The sequence below is a fragment of the Chinchilla lanigera genome, unplaced genomic scaffold (genome assembly GCF_000276665.1).
Source record: "Chinchilla lanigera isolate Chin_1 unplaced genomic scaffold, ChiLan1.0 scaffold00040, whole genome shotgun sequence".
Taxonomy (NCBI): domain Eukaryota; kingdom Metazoa; phylum Chordata; class Mammalia; order Rodentia; family Chinchillidae; genus Chinchilla; species Chinchilla lanigera.
The window spans coordinates 16,770,730-16,786,713 of NW_004955441.1; the positions used below are offsets into that span (position 1 = coordinate 16,770,730).

The 15,984-nt window shown below is 40.8% G+C and overlaps 1 protein-coding gene across 8 annotated transcripts in view; it reads right to left on the reverse strand.

Annotated features, from left to right (window-relative positions):
- Nrxn1 (neurexin 1) overlaps positions 1 to 15,984 on the reverse strand; it is a 947,027-nt gene that overhangs the window by 539,753 nt on the left and 391,290 nt on the right. For all 8 annotated transcript variants that reach the window (XM_013517619.1, XM_005391018.1, XM_013517621.1 and 5 more), the window contains one exon: positions 1,908 to 2,030. In XM_013517619.1, coding sequence (XP_013373073.1) covers positions 1,908 to 2,030 — 123 coding nt within the window. The remainder of the gene's footprint in view (positions 1 to 1,907; positions 2,031 to 15,984) is intronic.

Sequence of the window (15,984 nt, forward strand, 5' to 3'; positions counted from 1 at the left end):
CTATGCAGTTCAGGCTGGCCTTGAGCTCACTTTGTAGCCCAGGATGGCCTCATATTTGCAACGGTCCTCCTGCCTCAGCCTCCCAAGTGCTGGCATTACAGGTATGTGCCACTATGCCTGAATGTATCACCTGAATTTTATGTGTACTTCTCACCCTCGCAATACGATGTTACCGCTTGGAAAGTGCTTAGCATGCTGCCCAAACTTGGCAGGATGATCATGAGTACAAAAGAATGGACAGTGAGTCAACAGAACAACCAACCAAAGAAAACAAAAGAGCGGAAACCAGGCCTAGGCTGTCTTCTCAGTGCTCCTAACAAAGGAAGTTCAATGAGACACACTGATGAGTCCTCTTGAGCACATTTCCCCATCTTTAAGATAGAAATGCATCCCCCGCCGCCCCCTTCACAGGGTGGTGCCTTCCGACAGAGACTCAGAGACCAGGGAGCGTTCTGCGCCGGTTTTGTATGTTTGTGCCCCTGGCTGCTCTGTACTTCCTGATTTTAATTTAGACGTTGCTCATTTTCACCCCTTTGGATAAAATTCCAATGTTTAAATGATGAATATTAAGCTACAACAACAATCTATTTTTCTTCCAAGAGCAGTCCTGACCCAAACTCCCTGAGCTCCAGGGGACAGTATCCGGCCTAAGCCCTGGAGAACTCTGCCTCCCTCCCTCAGCTTACATGATCTTGCCCAGTTTTCCCGTGCCTGGCAGTCTAGAATAAAGGCTTCTGCTAACAATGCTCTGCTTGATTCTCTTCTTCAGAGAATGAAATGCATAACATAGCAGGGACTTCTCAGTGTAGACCCACGCATTGGCTGCGTTCAAGACCCCTGGAGCTGTGTGCAGCAAAATGGATGACTGAGCTCCCCTGAGGCTTCCCGTGGCACAAGGCTCCACAACCATCCTCTAACTCCCTTCGGGTGGTCGTGAGACAAAGTCAACTGCCACAATAAAGTAGAATTCCACAGCAAGTTTCACATGTAGAAAAAAAATTTGGAAAGCCATATTTTGGCTGATAAAATGTAGGACAGTCAAAGAGCTATGGGTTGATAGTTCCTTCATTTCAACTCGAGAAGGACTCTTTCAAAAGTTGTAGTCCCATGCAAGCTGTTTCCACACTGACAGAGTTGACTATTCTCTGAGCTTGGGAGCTTCATGGGATTGAATGCAGAACAGGTGTGTTTCCACTGCACAGGGACTGCCTTATGCTTTGCAGTGAAAGAATTAACACAGCGGTGTCCTCTACAAAAGAAACAGGAGCGAATACCCGCCTGGGACACGTGCTTGGATTGATTTCAGAGAAGATGACTGTGTGCCGAGTCCTCTTTCATTTGTCCTCCCTGTGTCTCCCGGGTGGGTCTTGGTGCATTAAAGCGCACCTTAATCCTATGCATTAAGACTTGAACTTGACATCCTTTCCATTAGATTTGAGCCAACGGAGCTAAATGACCAAAACCAAACTATTCTATGATCGCATAATAGAAGCTCATATAATAGAATATAAAAGTAGTTCACCTGACAGAATGTCACTTTATCTATCAATGCACATAGAAAGTAGAACTTCCCTCTTTTCATCATCAAAATTCACAAAAAAAGAAGGAATCTGAACACAAATTGGCATTGATGTGGAAGCATCAGTATTTTATGAGGCGCTAAGATATTTATCAAGGCATTAAATTAAAATATACTACAATTTCTTCTGGAATTATTAAAGGACAAAAACATGACGTGAAAGGTGCTGATTGTGCAGAAGGAAATCCTTCACAGGCTACTCATGAAGTTGTTACTAAAGATTGGACTTAGAAGTGGACTGTGTGCATCAGCTTCGTATTCTCTACCGGCACGTGTCACCTGCAAGAAGTGAGAGTGTGAACATTTGTGATGAGAAGAGGCTGCTTACCTGTCATGGCCTGCTGGTCGTCCACCGTTAACTTTAAGCTCTTTCCCCGACGGACCACACGCACGGTGTGCCACTCGTTATCATTGAGGTTATAGCCAGCAAAAAGGGTCTCGGGACCTTTGCCTGTAGAATATGCCAAACAGTCATTATGGACACTCAGGATCAGTCAAGCAAACGAACCTCACAGAAGCGAGAGAAAGAGACAAGGAAGGAGAGAGAGCCAGGGAGAGGGAGGAGAGAGAGAGAAAGAGGAAGAAATGAGAGAGGAGAGAGGAGAGAGAAGAGAGACTGGCTGGACCATTTTTCAAGCCCATCAGAGTCAGAGCAAGCAAGGAAAATGACTAGTTAACAAACATTCGGGTGTGACAATTGCAGAACGTTTAAACCTTATTCATCGACTTAAAACAAATGAATTAACCTGTTGTCATAAATAGGCACAGTCAATGTAGCGTTGAGAACCCTACGGATCTACACACACTTTCTTTAAAGGAATTGTCTGATTTTTGCACTGGTCTCATTCTCATGTGTGAAGAGGTTAGCAGTCACGTAATCTCTGAGATCGGTGATCCTGGTCATTAGTGTGCTCCATTCAGGGAAGGGGTCAGTGGTGGCTTAGACTCTGTCAGTGGTTTAGGGACCTCTGTGCTTCCTTTCCTGTGACTCCAGCATCCACTAAGCTCTCAGGGTCACTGGCCTCCTACATTTGTGCACTGTTCTGTCTTTACCCTTCCTTTGAGCTAAGGGACCAATATCCTGAAACTCTCACCATGTGGCGGAGGAGCTTCTGCACATGGGGGAAAGTTTTGACTTGGAGGAAGCAGAAGAAACAAAGATGGCCCAGCTTGAGGGCCTGTGTGGTGTGAGGTGGGACAAGTGGTTTTAGAGGGCAGGGGTTACCAGCCAGCAGACAAAAAGAAAAGAATTTGAAAAAGGCCGAGAAAGTAACGCCCAGTCCATCTATGCACATGTACAGAAATAGAATGCAAGCAGACTGAGAACAGACCTCGTATTTCAGAAAGGCATTTAGTGGAAACTTTTGAAATGACAAAGTCAGAGTATGTTTCTCTTCGACTTAAAAACCAAAGAAAGGTCAGTGTTTTTAATATAAGTGAAATTTGTATTAAAATATTCCATTAATGCAACATGACTCTCTTAGAAAAATATATTTAAATGAGACATGATCAAAAATATAGTAAATGCTAAACCTTTTTACTATTAGAGTAAAAGACACATTGCCATCAAGCCCCCTGAAAACTTTCCCCGTTGCTTCAAACACGCTTATCCCATCATTCCTGCTACTTTCCAGAGTAGTTCTGGAAATTCCCTTTTACGAACGTAGTTGTGCTGTGGCTGCCTCAGTGCATTGCATCACTTCCAAACATTCACCTTTCGTGGCTGTTTTTGACTTGGAGGAAGAGCTGGAAGTCACGCAGTGCCAGGTCCACTGGGTAGGGCAGATGAGGGCCCACCGAGGCGCATCCACCGCCTGCCTTTCCGCTGAGCAGTATTTCACATCGCATTCACTGCATTGTCTGTCACCTCTCAGAAAGACATTCACAAAAGAGGACTTTCAGAAGTGATTCAGAAAGTGGCAAAGACGCCGGAAGAAGTTTGTTCAGAGCAAGGGGGAGCAATTCGAAGGGGGTTGATGGCAATGCACCTTCTCTATAAGACCTTTAAAACGTAACTGTCTATTTCGATCACTCTTTGTGGGTATCACTTGCTGACAGGCTTCTCACATGCCTTTTTCTGGTGTACTTAAACTTGCTGGTACATTGAATCAATGAGAAAACGATAAATTAACAAAGGAAACAGCATCATTAAATTTCATGGCTTTCTACTGACTGAGAATCAGGAACAGCATTTGAAATTTCTTTACAAAAATTCTGCTGGCAAGACTAATTCCTGTCTAAGGATCACAGGAAGACATACCAGAGTACAAAGATACAACCCAGCAAGAAGGAGAAAGAAAAGAAAGTACAAAACCCAGGGAAGCAAGCAGAAGAAAATCTGCGGCATCCATTCATACAAGATCACTGTCTGCTGTCTGAATTCTGGGTTATCCACGCTGCCCTTGATTTTTTTGCTCTGGTGTTAATAAACCCTGTCTCCCTTGGCTAGCATGCCTCTGGGGCTTAAAATTAGCCAGAGATATAGACTAGCATTTGCAGTGTGAGTTCATAATACCAACTACCGCTAAGCTTAGACCTCTTCGCTTTTGTTTTTTTAGAATAGTTATATTAGAGGTCCAGATACATGGATAAAACTCCTCTGCACAACACAATTTTGAGAGGTTGATTACTAAAAAACAAGCGGGAGCCTGTTAGCTCGGCAACTGCAGAAATGCTGTGGGACCAAATGTTGAAAGTAGGTTCCAGGATCAAAGGAACTCTTTCTACTTTCAACAACGGAGAAAGAAGTGCTTAATAACCCACAGCCGCCGAGCATCCTACCGGCAGCTAGGGTCATCCTTACCTTTGATCTTTGGAAAGAGAATATGTCATTTTAGAGCTATTTTTATAAGGGAGATATTTTCTTCTTATAAATGCGTGCTTCTGAAGCTGCTTTACTCCTGATCTTTTAATTTTAAATCTGTTTTGTGAAGGAATAAAAGCATAAGGATGATATCATCATTACAGCCCATTCTGGGCTTGATCTTTCAGTAAAGTCATAATGCTTAATCTATGAAACAACTATTTCCATAACAATAGGCACAAAATCCAATTAAAAATAACCCTTTGGTTCATAAAAATCTCTGTAGGCCAACCTCAAGCCGCTTTCCTGCATTATTAAAAATCTGAACAGACTGATATTAGAAGACAAGGTTCTTAAGAACGCACGTAACGGTGTCAGTTCAAAGCAACGTTACTCATGCAGCGCAAAGTCTAGCAGAAAGCACACAGGACTGGGGGCTAAGAAGTATGGCTGCCTGACCTAGACACATGAGTAAAGGAGACTGAATGCTTATTATGTACCAGGCACTTTTATCTATGCGTTGCTATCAATTTGCAGGTGTGGAATTGAAGGCTTAAGCTAAACCTACCTCTCCCAAGGTCACACAGCTCAACAGTGGTGGAACAGGGGTCCCTCAGCCTGCCCTCCTCAGAGCCTGCTAGTCAGCCTGCTGGTTACAAGACCCTTCTGTAATTTCCCAACCTCTCAGGTCTCCCCTCTAATGAAGGAGAGTGGAAGATGTGCTTTGCAGTGGCGCTTGGCTCGCACTACAGAATGACCACACTTTTAGGAAAATCTCCGCACCTCTGCATAGGGTCTGGTGGGAGGAAATCTTTAAACAGCACTCTTTCTCTGGCAAGGCTGTTACTAGAGACACAATAGGGATGAGGGCCCATCAATGAAGGACCAGCTCGATACACAGCAATTCGTTAAAACTCATTTTCTAGTCACATCTGTATTTCCACACATAAAATGCAAACATAATCTTGCGTATCGATACAGATCCTTAAGAATCTCACAGTTCGGTAGAAATTTATAATGTATGGAATTGCAAAAGTGAGATGACCTCACTGTTGACATTTTGAGTTTGTAGCCCTCTGCCTATCGTCAGCATTTTAATAGGAAATTAGTCATTCAAACTGTGAATGACCTGAATTTCTCTGGGCATATCAAAACATATCTCAGTGTGCTAACACCTTTCCCTCAAAGTAACACATGTACGGAGGAATATGTGTTCCCTCAAATGCACATACTAAGTCCCAGCGTGTCAGCGTTAGGAGGCAGGCCCTCTGAGCAGTAATGAGGGTTAGATGAATTCATGAAGGGAGAGAAAGCGAAGAGTCACAGAGCATCCTCTGTCATGTGTACATAAACACAGGACACGGCCGTCCACAGGCCAGGAGCAGGCCCTGCTCCAGGGCCCCTTGGTCGTGGACTGCACTAGCTTCGGAAACTCTGAGAAGAAGTCTGCTGTGGAAGCAGCCTGGTCTGCGCTCTTTTGTTCACAGCCTGATGAGACAATGTGCAGCATTTTAAAGACTTTTGAGGAAGTTCCGAGCATTGCTTCTTAAAATCATCATTGCTCTTGTTTCGTGGGAAGTTATGATTTCTACGTAGTTTAATATTTAATTCTCACTATGACCTATCTAAGCCAACAAGCACGATTGTTGTTTTTCACTTAAGAAAGAGGATCTAGTAATGTCCAGGGAATGAGCTGAAGTCTCAGAGCTGGAGTGGAATGGAGTTGGGATGGAGATTTTGAGATCTTCCATCTCCGTTAGCATGGCGTAAAGGAGGATAAATTTGAGCCACTTGTAGGAAAATGAGCTCACCTATAATGGTAAGTGAAATAAATCAGAAACACAGGCTTCAATGTTGCATGATTTGTCTTATATGAGAAACCCAAAATATAAATAAAGAGCAAAATAAAAGACAGATAACAGGACACAGGGAGACCCAGCTTTTATAAAAGGGAAGTGGGCCAGGACGTGGAGGGAGGGCGAGGCGAGAGGAAGGGGGTGAAGAAGGAAGACGTGCTTTGTACCTGCACCACCACCCCACAAGGAATGTGACTGTGAGGTGCCCACACAGGTATAATCCAAAATAAGAATGAGAACAAAAGTCCTTCCCATGGAACACGACAAGCAAGGAGTAAAAGAGGTGCAGCGAGGCTGAACTCCCAGAACTAAGTATTCCCCAGGCTGGGTCCCAATTCAGCTCTACAGGCAGAGGTTACTTCTAGGAATCTTAGAACCAGAAGGAACGAGAGAGGTAGAGAAATTCACTGAGCCGTCTCCAAAGAAAGCATATGAGGTCGAAGAATTAGACAAGATTCCCACGGTCACAACTGTCTGATACAGTAGAAGAGTCCTAGTCTCCAGGTTACCAGTCAAGTGACTTTAAGAAAAATTTCTTTTTTTTGTTTTGTTTTGTTTTGGTTTGGCTTGTTTTTCTGGTACCAGGAATTGAACTCACGACCTTGTGCTTGCCAGGCAGGCACTGTGCCGCTGAGCTAAATCCCCAGCCCCAAGACAAATTTCTGCCTATAATATTATGCTGACCTCAGAGAACACCAAAATCTGATTTTGCTCATCCTATTTGCCCTGCATCAAATGAGAAAACTAAGCAAGAACAAATATAGTCTAAGAAGAGTATCGATTCTTTACAACAGAGTTTAATTTACACTACGGAATAACTGTTTCTCATGTGTGACATAACACATCTGGGTTTCCCCATAACTGCACAGCTAAGTCTTTGATAATAGATAGAAACAGTAAACATCTCTGTTCTCCTTAATTCAGGTCAAATTCACTGTCCTTTTCACAACACAGCCACCCTCGAATTCCAGGTATCAGGCAGCTGAAGGAAGGGTGCATGCATGTGTGTGTATGGGAGGGAGAGGGGGGATCTAATTACTTTCCATCTTCATTGTACATCCACATGAATCATAAGTCAATTTTAACAATGATCTCAAAAGAAAGGAAATGGCCTGGTATCGTTTCCAGTTTTCCACTATGTAAGGAAGTTGTGGAAAAAACCCCAGATATTGTCTTTAACCTGCCTTCAGCTAATTTTGTCACCTTGAGCAAGTCATTATTCTTCCCTGTTCTTATTTTTATGTGTAAAATGAGGGTGGCGGGTAAGCGCTTTGAAGAAATGCTGTCCTGGGGCCAACTTTCACACTGTCATTACTAGAAGGATCAGACATCTGCAAACTATTTTCCCACCTTGCAGCTAAGTGAAAGAGTGGACTTTGACAGTGAAGCTCTCAAATGTATTGAAATTGAAATTGATATTTCAATTACTATGATTAGTATTCTTGTTATGAATTTTGCCAGAGGCCGGAGTGAGTCTCACAAAAGGCTCCTCTAAAGTTCAGGTCAGATTAATCCAGAAAGACAGCATTAATGTATGCTAAAAATGTGTTTCTTGCTTTCTATGCTGTCAGAATTATCTTTGTGTCATCCTAACATCCTTCAAAAATACAGCATCAAATAATAAATGATTGCTCTGAAGCACGTATCCTCCTATGTTAAGGACAAGTTTTCTAGACATTAAAATCGCAGATCACAGACTCAGGCAGCGTCTTCCGAGTATTCTCTCTGTGTGCCAGGACGAAGGGGCAAAAGGTCAGTGTGGGAGGTAGGGCCCAGCAGCTCTTCTCTCAGCCCCAGCTCAGGACCAGTATGTTTGGGCAGTGTGAAAACTCAGGTGCTGACCTGGACGAGGTGGTTTTATCATTATTTTTAGATTTTTTCACTAGATCATTCACTAGAATGATTTTTTTCTGCGTGGGATCTTGCATACTGAATATCAAAATAAACAAGAAGACGCCTGGCTGATAAAGAGGCCATCTTGCCCCTGGGCTACCAGGGACCACGTGGCACCCTGTTTAGAAACTGCTGAGCTGGCTGCTCATTTCTCCCCTCGGACGAAGCGTGACGTTCTTTATCAAAAAACTCCAGCAAAGACTTTTTAAGAGTAATTTATAAACAATCCTTTACTTTAAAAATCCCATGCAACTTATGAAGCTAACTTTGTAGCTGATGAGTTAAATACTACTTTCCAGAAGGTAACTCATCAGTACTTTACAATACACAGGTATCCAAAGCTAGTACTCTTTGTAGGTGCTATCAGAACCTCTAGATGCACCTGCTTTGCTCTCCGAATGGCAAAGTCCAGAGTCATGGGGCCTCTCCTGGAGATGCCCTGGGCCTTTTCCTCTAGTGCCCTACGAGTTGCAAGGAGATTGCTCTCCCTTATTTTCTATCAGGGGTCCAAGACTTAGGACTCATGCTGTATTCCTGCAATTTGATTTTTTTCTTTCTTTAAAATTGGTGCATTGGCTTTCCTTCACAATTTATTATTTGTAAATTATTCTTGAATCAATTTAAATTCTTTGTGAAAGTTTTGGGACAGAAATTATTAAGCGAAACTAGTGGAGGAAAAGGAAATAACTTGTAAGAGCTGCTTGGCCACTAACGCAGCTCTTCCCTCCAAGTCACTTGGCGCGGGGTTGCTGGATCCAGCTCAGTCTCATTTATCGACAGGGCAAGGGCAACACCCAGAGAGCCGGCTTATTTGGGGCTTCTGTAGCATGCGTCCCCCAGTGAACTGCCTTGCCCCCATCACGGAGCATGCTCTACTCTCTGCGCTTTTCCCTACTTCATCCTGTTTCTAAATGGACAGCAATCCCCTTCTGACACACTGTAAATCAATCTCCCTGCTCCAGGTAGCTGAATCAGTGAAACCTCTGGATCACCTCACCAATGTGCAGACTGTTAGAAGCAGTGCCGAAGCAGGGTGTCTTTACGTGCGCCTGCTTATGCTTGGCTCAAACGTGGATAGTCACACATTTCAAGGGACAACAACACGCAGAGCAGAAGAACCCTGAACCTGGGTGAAGTTAAACAAATGCAGATTCAAAAGCAGCTTTTGCATTCTTTGGCTATATAGGCTCCGGAAAGTCAGTTAGGTTCTTCAGGTCATCCTCGCATTATCTGTAAATGCGGGAGAGCACCTCTCTACGTCCTGGGTTGCTGCAAGGACTAAAGAAAAGCTGATGTGTCAGATGTCTGTTACTTTCTGTCGTTTCAGTCAATATCCTAGACATTCTCTGCTTTTATGAGAAAAGTAAGTCAAAGCAGCGTGTGGGTTCTGCAAATCGCCAATGGTCAGAGAGGTTTAACAATTGCAGGTGCTGCATACTATGTATAAAAATGTGTACTCAAAGGAATACACACAAGTTTTTAGCAGGCATACTGCATCTTTTGAAACAAGACCATCCAAAGTCCAAGTTTTTGGAAGAACTACCATCTTAACTGAAGATTTCACAGTATTTGCTTTGGGTTATTTAATTCCAAAACCATTCACCATAAATACACTGGCAAATGAACCTGAAGTTGGTCGGTGAAAACTTGTTTAATAATGTTGATGTAGAACAAGATGCACACGCTGTTAATTTTTGATTCTCCTTGATAAAAAACTCTCTGTGTCAATATTCTGTGAAAAACTTCCACTGTTTTGTGGGCGGCTGGTGTAAAGTAATTGAGAAAAATAAAACAAAGATAGGAAACCTTTGAAGTAATGGCAGCAGAGAGCTCTAGAAGATAAAATTCACAGCTCCTGAAGGAGGTAGCTGGAGAAAAACACAGGAAAAACAAACGTTTGCCAGGTATATTTGAATGTTTAAGATTCTAGACATGTGTGCCACAAGATACTCATACCTTCTAGGTGTCCATCTCCCTCTTGTGGTGTATTTTAAAGATGGTAACTGCACAAATGGACCATCTCTATCAGATACTCAGTCTTTTAAACACCAAATATAAGTAATTTCTCTTTTATGGTACTACATAGTTATTTCAATAGGTAGTCACCTTGCTCCATTAAACAATTTATTGACCATGAGGATTTTAATGGATGTTTCTGTGAAATCATCATCTAATGAACTACACAGATTGACGGGCAGGCAGAACTCCATACAATTTGCATTCCAGGACATCTCTACTGTATCTCATTCTGCTCTCTCTGTTTTAGTAGCAATAGGTTATGTCATATCTGAAATAGAGACTGGCATCAAGAAGAAAATGGATCTTAAAGTTCCATAGTTCTGGTAGACATTCTGAAAAAATACCAGCATCATCTTATACATATAAATTGGCTCTATGTACACGGATATTCAGTTGTTTAGATCGTTAAATGGCGTACAAAACCCGGTAACTGAAGTAGACAGAACAAGTGCGGCACCATGGCGTCTAAGAATGACGACACTGTAAAGCTGCACTTTCGATATTGTGTCTGGGGTTTATCCCACTCACTCACACTTACTTATTCTAGGTTGCGCGGTACTCCTGTCCTGTTTATTTATTTTAAAAATCATTTTGTGCCAAGCACTGACCTCAGCATTGGGAATGCTGCAACTCAAGAGTTTGAAGCAACTCACATCCCAGTGGATGAGGGGTCAAGACACGTTTTCTGTAAAGGGTCAAACAAGGAATGTGTTGGGCTCGCAAGCCACGTGGTCACCACCGCTGCTCCTCAGTTCCGCTCTGTAACGTGGAAGGTGCCGTACAATGCACATCCATGAACGGATGCGCCGTGTCTCCTCAAGACAGGGCACTGGCCTATGGACAGTAGCTTTCAGGCCTGTGTAAGACACGATCAAATAAGCAAGCAACTGAAAATCTCCTTTCCCATAAATTTTTACACTGGGTGTTAAATAACAGAAGATAGTTAAGACCAAGAAGTCAGGGGGCTGGGGATTTAGCTCAGCGGCACAGCGCCTGCCTGGCAAGCGCGAGGTCATGAGTTCGATTCCTGGTACAGGAAAACAAACAAACAAAAAAAAAAAACGACCAAGAAATCAGAGTTTTAGATTCATCATAGTCATTACGATGTGCCCAAATTAGCCTTAACTTTCATTGCTCTTGGTCTTCCTGTTCCTATCAGAAGGGTAATAACAATGACTAAAGTTATTTTATAAACTAAAAGCAACTTTAAAAGGTTTTAGGGCCAGGGATATAGCTCAGCGGCACAAGCACTTGCCTAGCAAGTGCAAGGTCTTGAGTTCGATTTCCAGTACAAATATAAGTAAATAAATAAAAGGTTTTAAGTGACATGAATCATTTGTAAAAGTCTATTCACTTCTAAAATCTAGAATGTTTAATGAAGCTTTGAATCATTTCTAATTTTTTATTACTTGATATTGTCTTTAATTGTTTGATCAATCTTGCATTCTTACATCTAGTACTCTGAACAACTTTGTTGACGATAACAATATGTGATGTAACAACCACTGCTAATTCCTATCATTTTGTTTTGAAATCCTGTATCGTTTTTATTGTTTTTGTGTTGTTTTATTTTTGTCTTCATCATTGTTATTTTTTTATCTTCAAAACTAAAAAATAAAATGAAATCTAGAATGTATTAGTTGTTTTTCCTTTTAGGCAAATTTAGATTCCATTAAAAAGCTTGACATCTGCGCCTGTGTGTTTGTGAGTCTAAAATTAAATTTCCCTCTATATCAACTGCTCCGGCACTACCAAGTCTTATTCTGCAGCTGGCTGAGCCCTGTGGGCGGCCGGACTCTGGGAAGGTAGCAACCAACCTTGGCATGGTGACAGTCTCGGCAGAGAGAACCTCGGACCCGAGCAGGAACGACCCCTGCTGGACACCGGAGTCACGCTGTCTGCAGCGGGCGGCAGCTCCTACCCGAAAAGGACAGGAGGGTGAATTTCTCAGGCTGTGATTATGAAACCCAGAGTTCGCCGCTTGACGTTTTCTCCTTTCTGGTTCTTAAATAAATAATTATTTTAAAAGAATCTGGCTTCAGTTTGATCTTCCTCAATTTTTATACATTTGCCTGAGAATGAAATCTGGTCTTTACTCCTCCTGTGAATCACCTGGAGAAGCTGAACTGCAAATTGAAATTAGACGTGTGCATGGCACGCCCAGATCCTTCTTTCGTTAATCCCTTCACTGTGAAGAGCTACACCATTCACAGGCCCACGGCAAAATGAAGATCTTGGGCCCTGGTTCAAAATGAAGAAGCTCAAGAGTGTGACAGCAGAGCGTTAATCATAGCACAGACCCCGGCTGACTGTACAAGTCACGTGCTGTGGAAGCCAGCCCTGGTCAGGAGCAGCTGCTGGTTTGTGCTTAGTCGTTTTTGAAACCTCTTTTAGGAAGCTCTAGATTCAGGTATGAATAGTCAAAACTTCTCTTTTCCACATAAGGGGCAGAGCGGAGTCCCTTTCTCCATATTGTCTGGACTGAATGACAAGGCCTCCAAGGGGACAGGGAAGCTGTCCCAGTCTGCCTTGCTGGCCAGCCCTGGAGACAGACCAGTCTCTGCAGGAACCAGCAGCTGATTACATACCCAGCCACGTAGCGCTTTTCTCCTTCTTTTTTTTTTTTTTGGTTCTTTTCCAGTACCAGGAATCAAACTCATGACCTCGTGCTTGCCAGGCAGGCGCTGTGCCACTGAGCTAAATCCCCACCCTGCTTTTCTCCTCTCTGTCTCTCCTCAGGCTCTCCTCAGTTATCCAAGGGTGTGTCCTTGAAAACTAGGGAGCAAGTCTGTAGAAGGCGCTATTTTACTTTTCTTTACAAAGACATATTTCCATCGACCCTAATGGCAGACACTTTTCTTTACCCTACAAATAATAGAACTATCCCTGTCCAAGTCAAACGCTCTTTGAGCAAGTAATATACAGCAAAACATTAAACTCGGGTATCTTTTCCAAAAATCAACATTAGTAACAGAAGAAAAGTTATTTTATAACACCTGGAAAATCTATAGGAAGAAATAGTCATGTGCTAATCACATTGTACTCATTTTGATTGGATTGTTATTTAAGCCCATCCTTACAAAAAAAAAAATTCAAAAAGTGCCTATTTTGGTCTGTTGCAGGCATTCTGGTGAGTTTGTTGCCCCATTCCACAGTTACGAGTTGTGTGACCTTGAGAAAACTTTTCACATTCTCTGTGCTTCACTCTGTATTCTTAATTTGTAAAAACAACTAATATTACTGAAAAAATTCACAATATAAATGGGTTTAGTGTATTATAATAACGAAGCAACATCTGCTACATGGTAAGCTCTAACTAGAGCAGGAATCATGATAGCTATTGCCAGTATTACACTTTCATCATCATTTCTCCTTGTAAAGAAATTTAAAACCTCAGAAAAAGTTGCTGTATCCTCAAACCCAGTGCCTTGGACATAATAATCATTCACCACATATGTACTAAGTGGGATTACTTCTTTAACTCTTGTGGAATATTTTTATTGTAAAAGGAATATCTCTTGATATTAGAATAAGCTAAGTAGTTAATGAAAAGTAATTCCATCAAATTTTAAGGCCATTGTATAAAAAAACAACTTGAAAAGAACTGTTTGTGCTTGTTTTTTGATCAGTTTTTCATGTCTATATCTGATAGTCTGAGTTACTACTCCGAAGATAACAATATGCAATATATTAACCATTGTTAATCTCCTATTACCTTGTTTTGAAATTCTATATCACTGTTTTTATTGTTTTTTCCCTTTAAAACAAAACAAAAAAAAATATCAGTAAGTAGGGAGAGAACTCTGCCCCTGTGCTTTTAATTTAGAAGCATTTAATCTGGTAAATGCCACATTTGGAGATACTGGGTGACTCAGCTGTCTACAGAATTATTTGCACAGCTTTTATTCTCACTTACCTTGAAAATAAACTTAATAATATAGCCTCAGAGAGCAGCCTGACCTAAGGCAGCAGTCAGAAACTTCTAAATGCAAATAAATGACTAGGCGTAAGAACTGAGGGAACTCAAGGCTTAATGAGTATCTAAATGAGTGTAACAAAGTCTGGGTCTTGTTTGCAGGGGAAGCTGACCTTGAGAGCTGTTGGAAAGGGCAGGGAGTCCTCTGTCACTTCCCTAAATCATAATAACTGTATAGTATTATTTACATAATAGATTTCAATATTGTAGATGTCTTACTTCCTGTTCTACTTCTGGTTAAATATCATGGCTCTAGGAAAATGAATAAAGGAATGGAAATCATCTAAGAAATACTGAGCCTCTATATATTTGACATTGATTGTACCCATTTATGACAGACCAGGATAAATATCTCTGATGTAAATATTTTTCAGTGTGAAAAACATACATGTGAAGAAACATAATTTACCTTTTAGGGTTATAGTTATATTTACAGCACAGTAAAAAATGAACACAAATTAAATGAATACATTACTACAAAAAATATTCTAAAATAGCTGCTTTTAAATCTAATCTACCTCAACTGGCAAGTTTAGAAAGAAGCATAATACAGTAAGACTAATGAAAGTAAAAATTTGGACTGTGATTTTATTTTAAGGAAAACTGCTCATTTCCAAGAAATGCTTACCACATAGTAGGATAAAAAGCGAGAGTAAAATTAAGTACTAAAGAGTTAATTTACTTTTAAATACTCAGGAACTGAAAATGCATTCAGCATTAGTATAGTGTATAAGAAAGTGTTATATTATGTTACATTAATAATTAAATGTGTCTTACACAATACCTACACAATCCAAGCTGTATGGGTGGAAAATAATTGAAAAGCATATAGGTACTAAGCCTATGAATGTTTATAAATATTTAAATTGACATCCTGTAAAGTGATGGGTTATAGTTACAAGTGTAATTATTATTTAATTAAATGTGTCATTCATTGTTTGAATATTTAGTCTAATAGCTTCCCAATTTACTTTCATCAGAAAGTCAAGAGAGGTATGTATTTTTTGTAATTCAGAAAAAGTGGCTTCATTTGTATTTTACTTTCCATATCATATTAATATAAGTTAAATGTCACTAAGTATAAAGCTGAATTCACAAAACCTAGATCATCCTTATTATTTTGGAGATATTCTAGTAAAAAATTTTTTTTCTAAAATAAGAAACATTAGAAAAAATAAATTTTAGTTCCCACCTTTGATAAGAGTTTAGTTTTTCCTTCCTTTCTTTTCGTTGAGAATTCATAATGCTTAAAAATAATTATTTATTATAGACTTTATAGATGTGCCTCTTGACAAAAACATGTTGTATTTGCTTTTTGTTGTTTAATTTCTTTTTTTTGGTACCAGGAATCGAACTCAGGACCTTGCGCTTGCCAGGCAGGTGCTTGTGCCACTGAGCTATATCCCCGGCAGAAAACATTGGAAAGAGTATCTTGTCTCATATTTTTGTTTTCTTCTACAATGGTTCCTCAAATGAAGACTACAGCCAGTGCATGATAATGTGCTCACCCATAACCTAAAAATTAATTTTCTCCAAGAGATGATATAATGATTGAGAAAGTCCATTTTACTTGCACTTTAATATTGCAGTGACAGATAGTGACAATTCTTTCCTTACACCATCTTTGGCTTACTTATTAAGCTTTTAGTCACCACAGTGGTATGATTCCATTTGACCACTTATTTTAGCAATGAGAAAAAATATAGAATTACTTATGAGTATGAAGTTGCCTTTGGACCCATATCTTACGAAATGCATGGTTCATTTTACTAGCCACAAATTATTCCAAAAAGGTGGTTGCCCAGATAGAGCACTGATGGTTAGAAATTAAATTTTATAGGAAATTAACCTGCTGCAT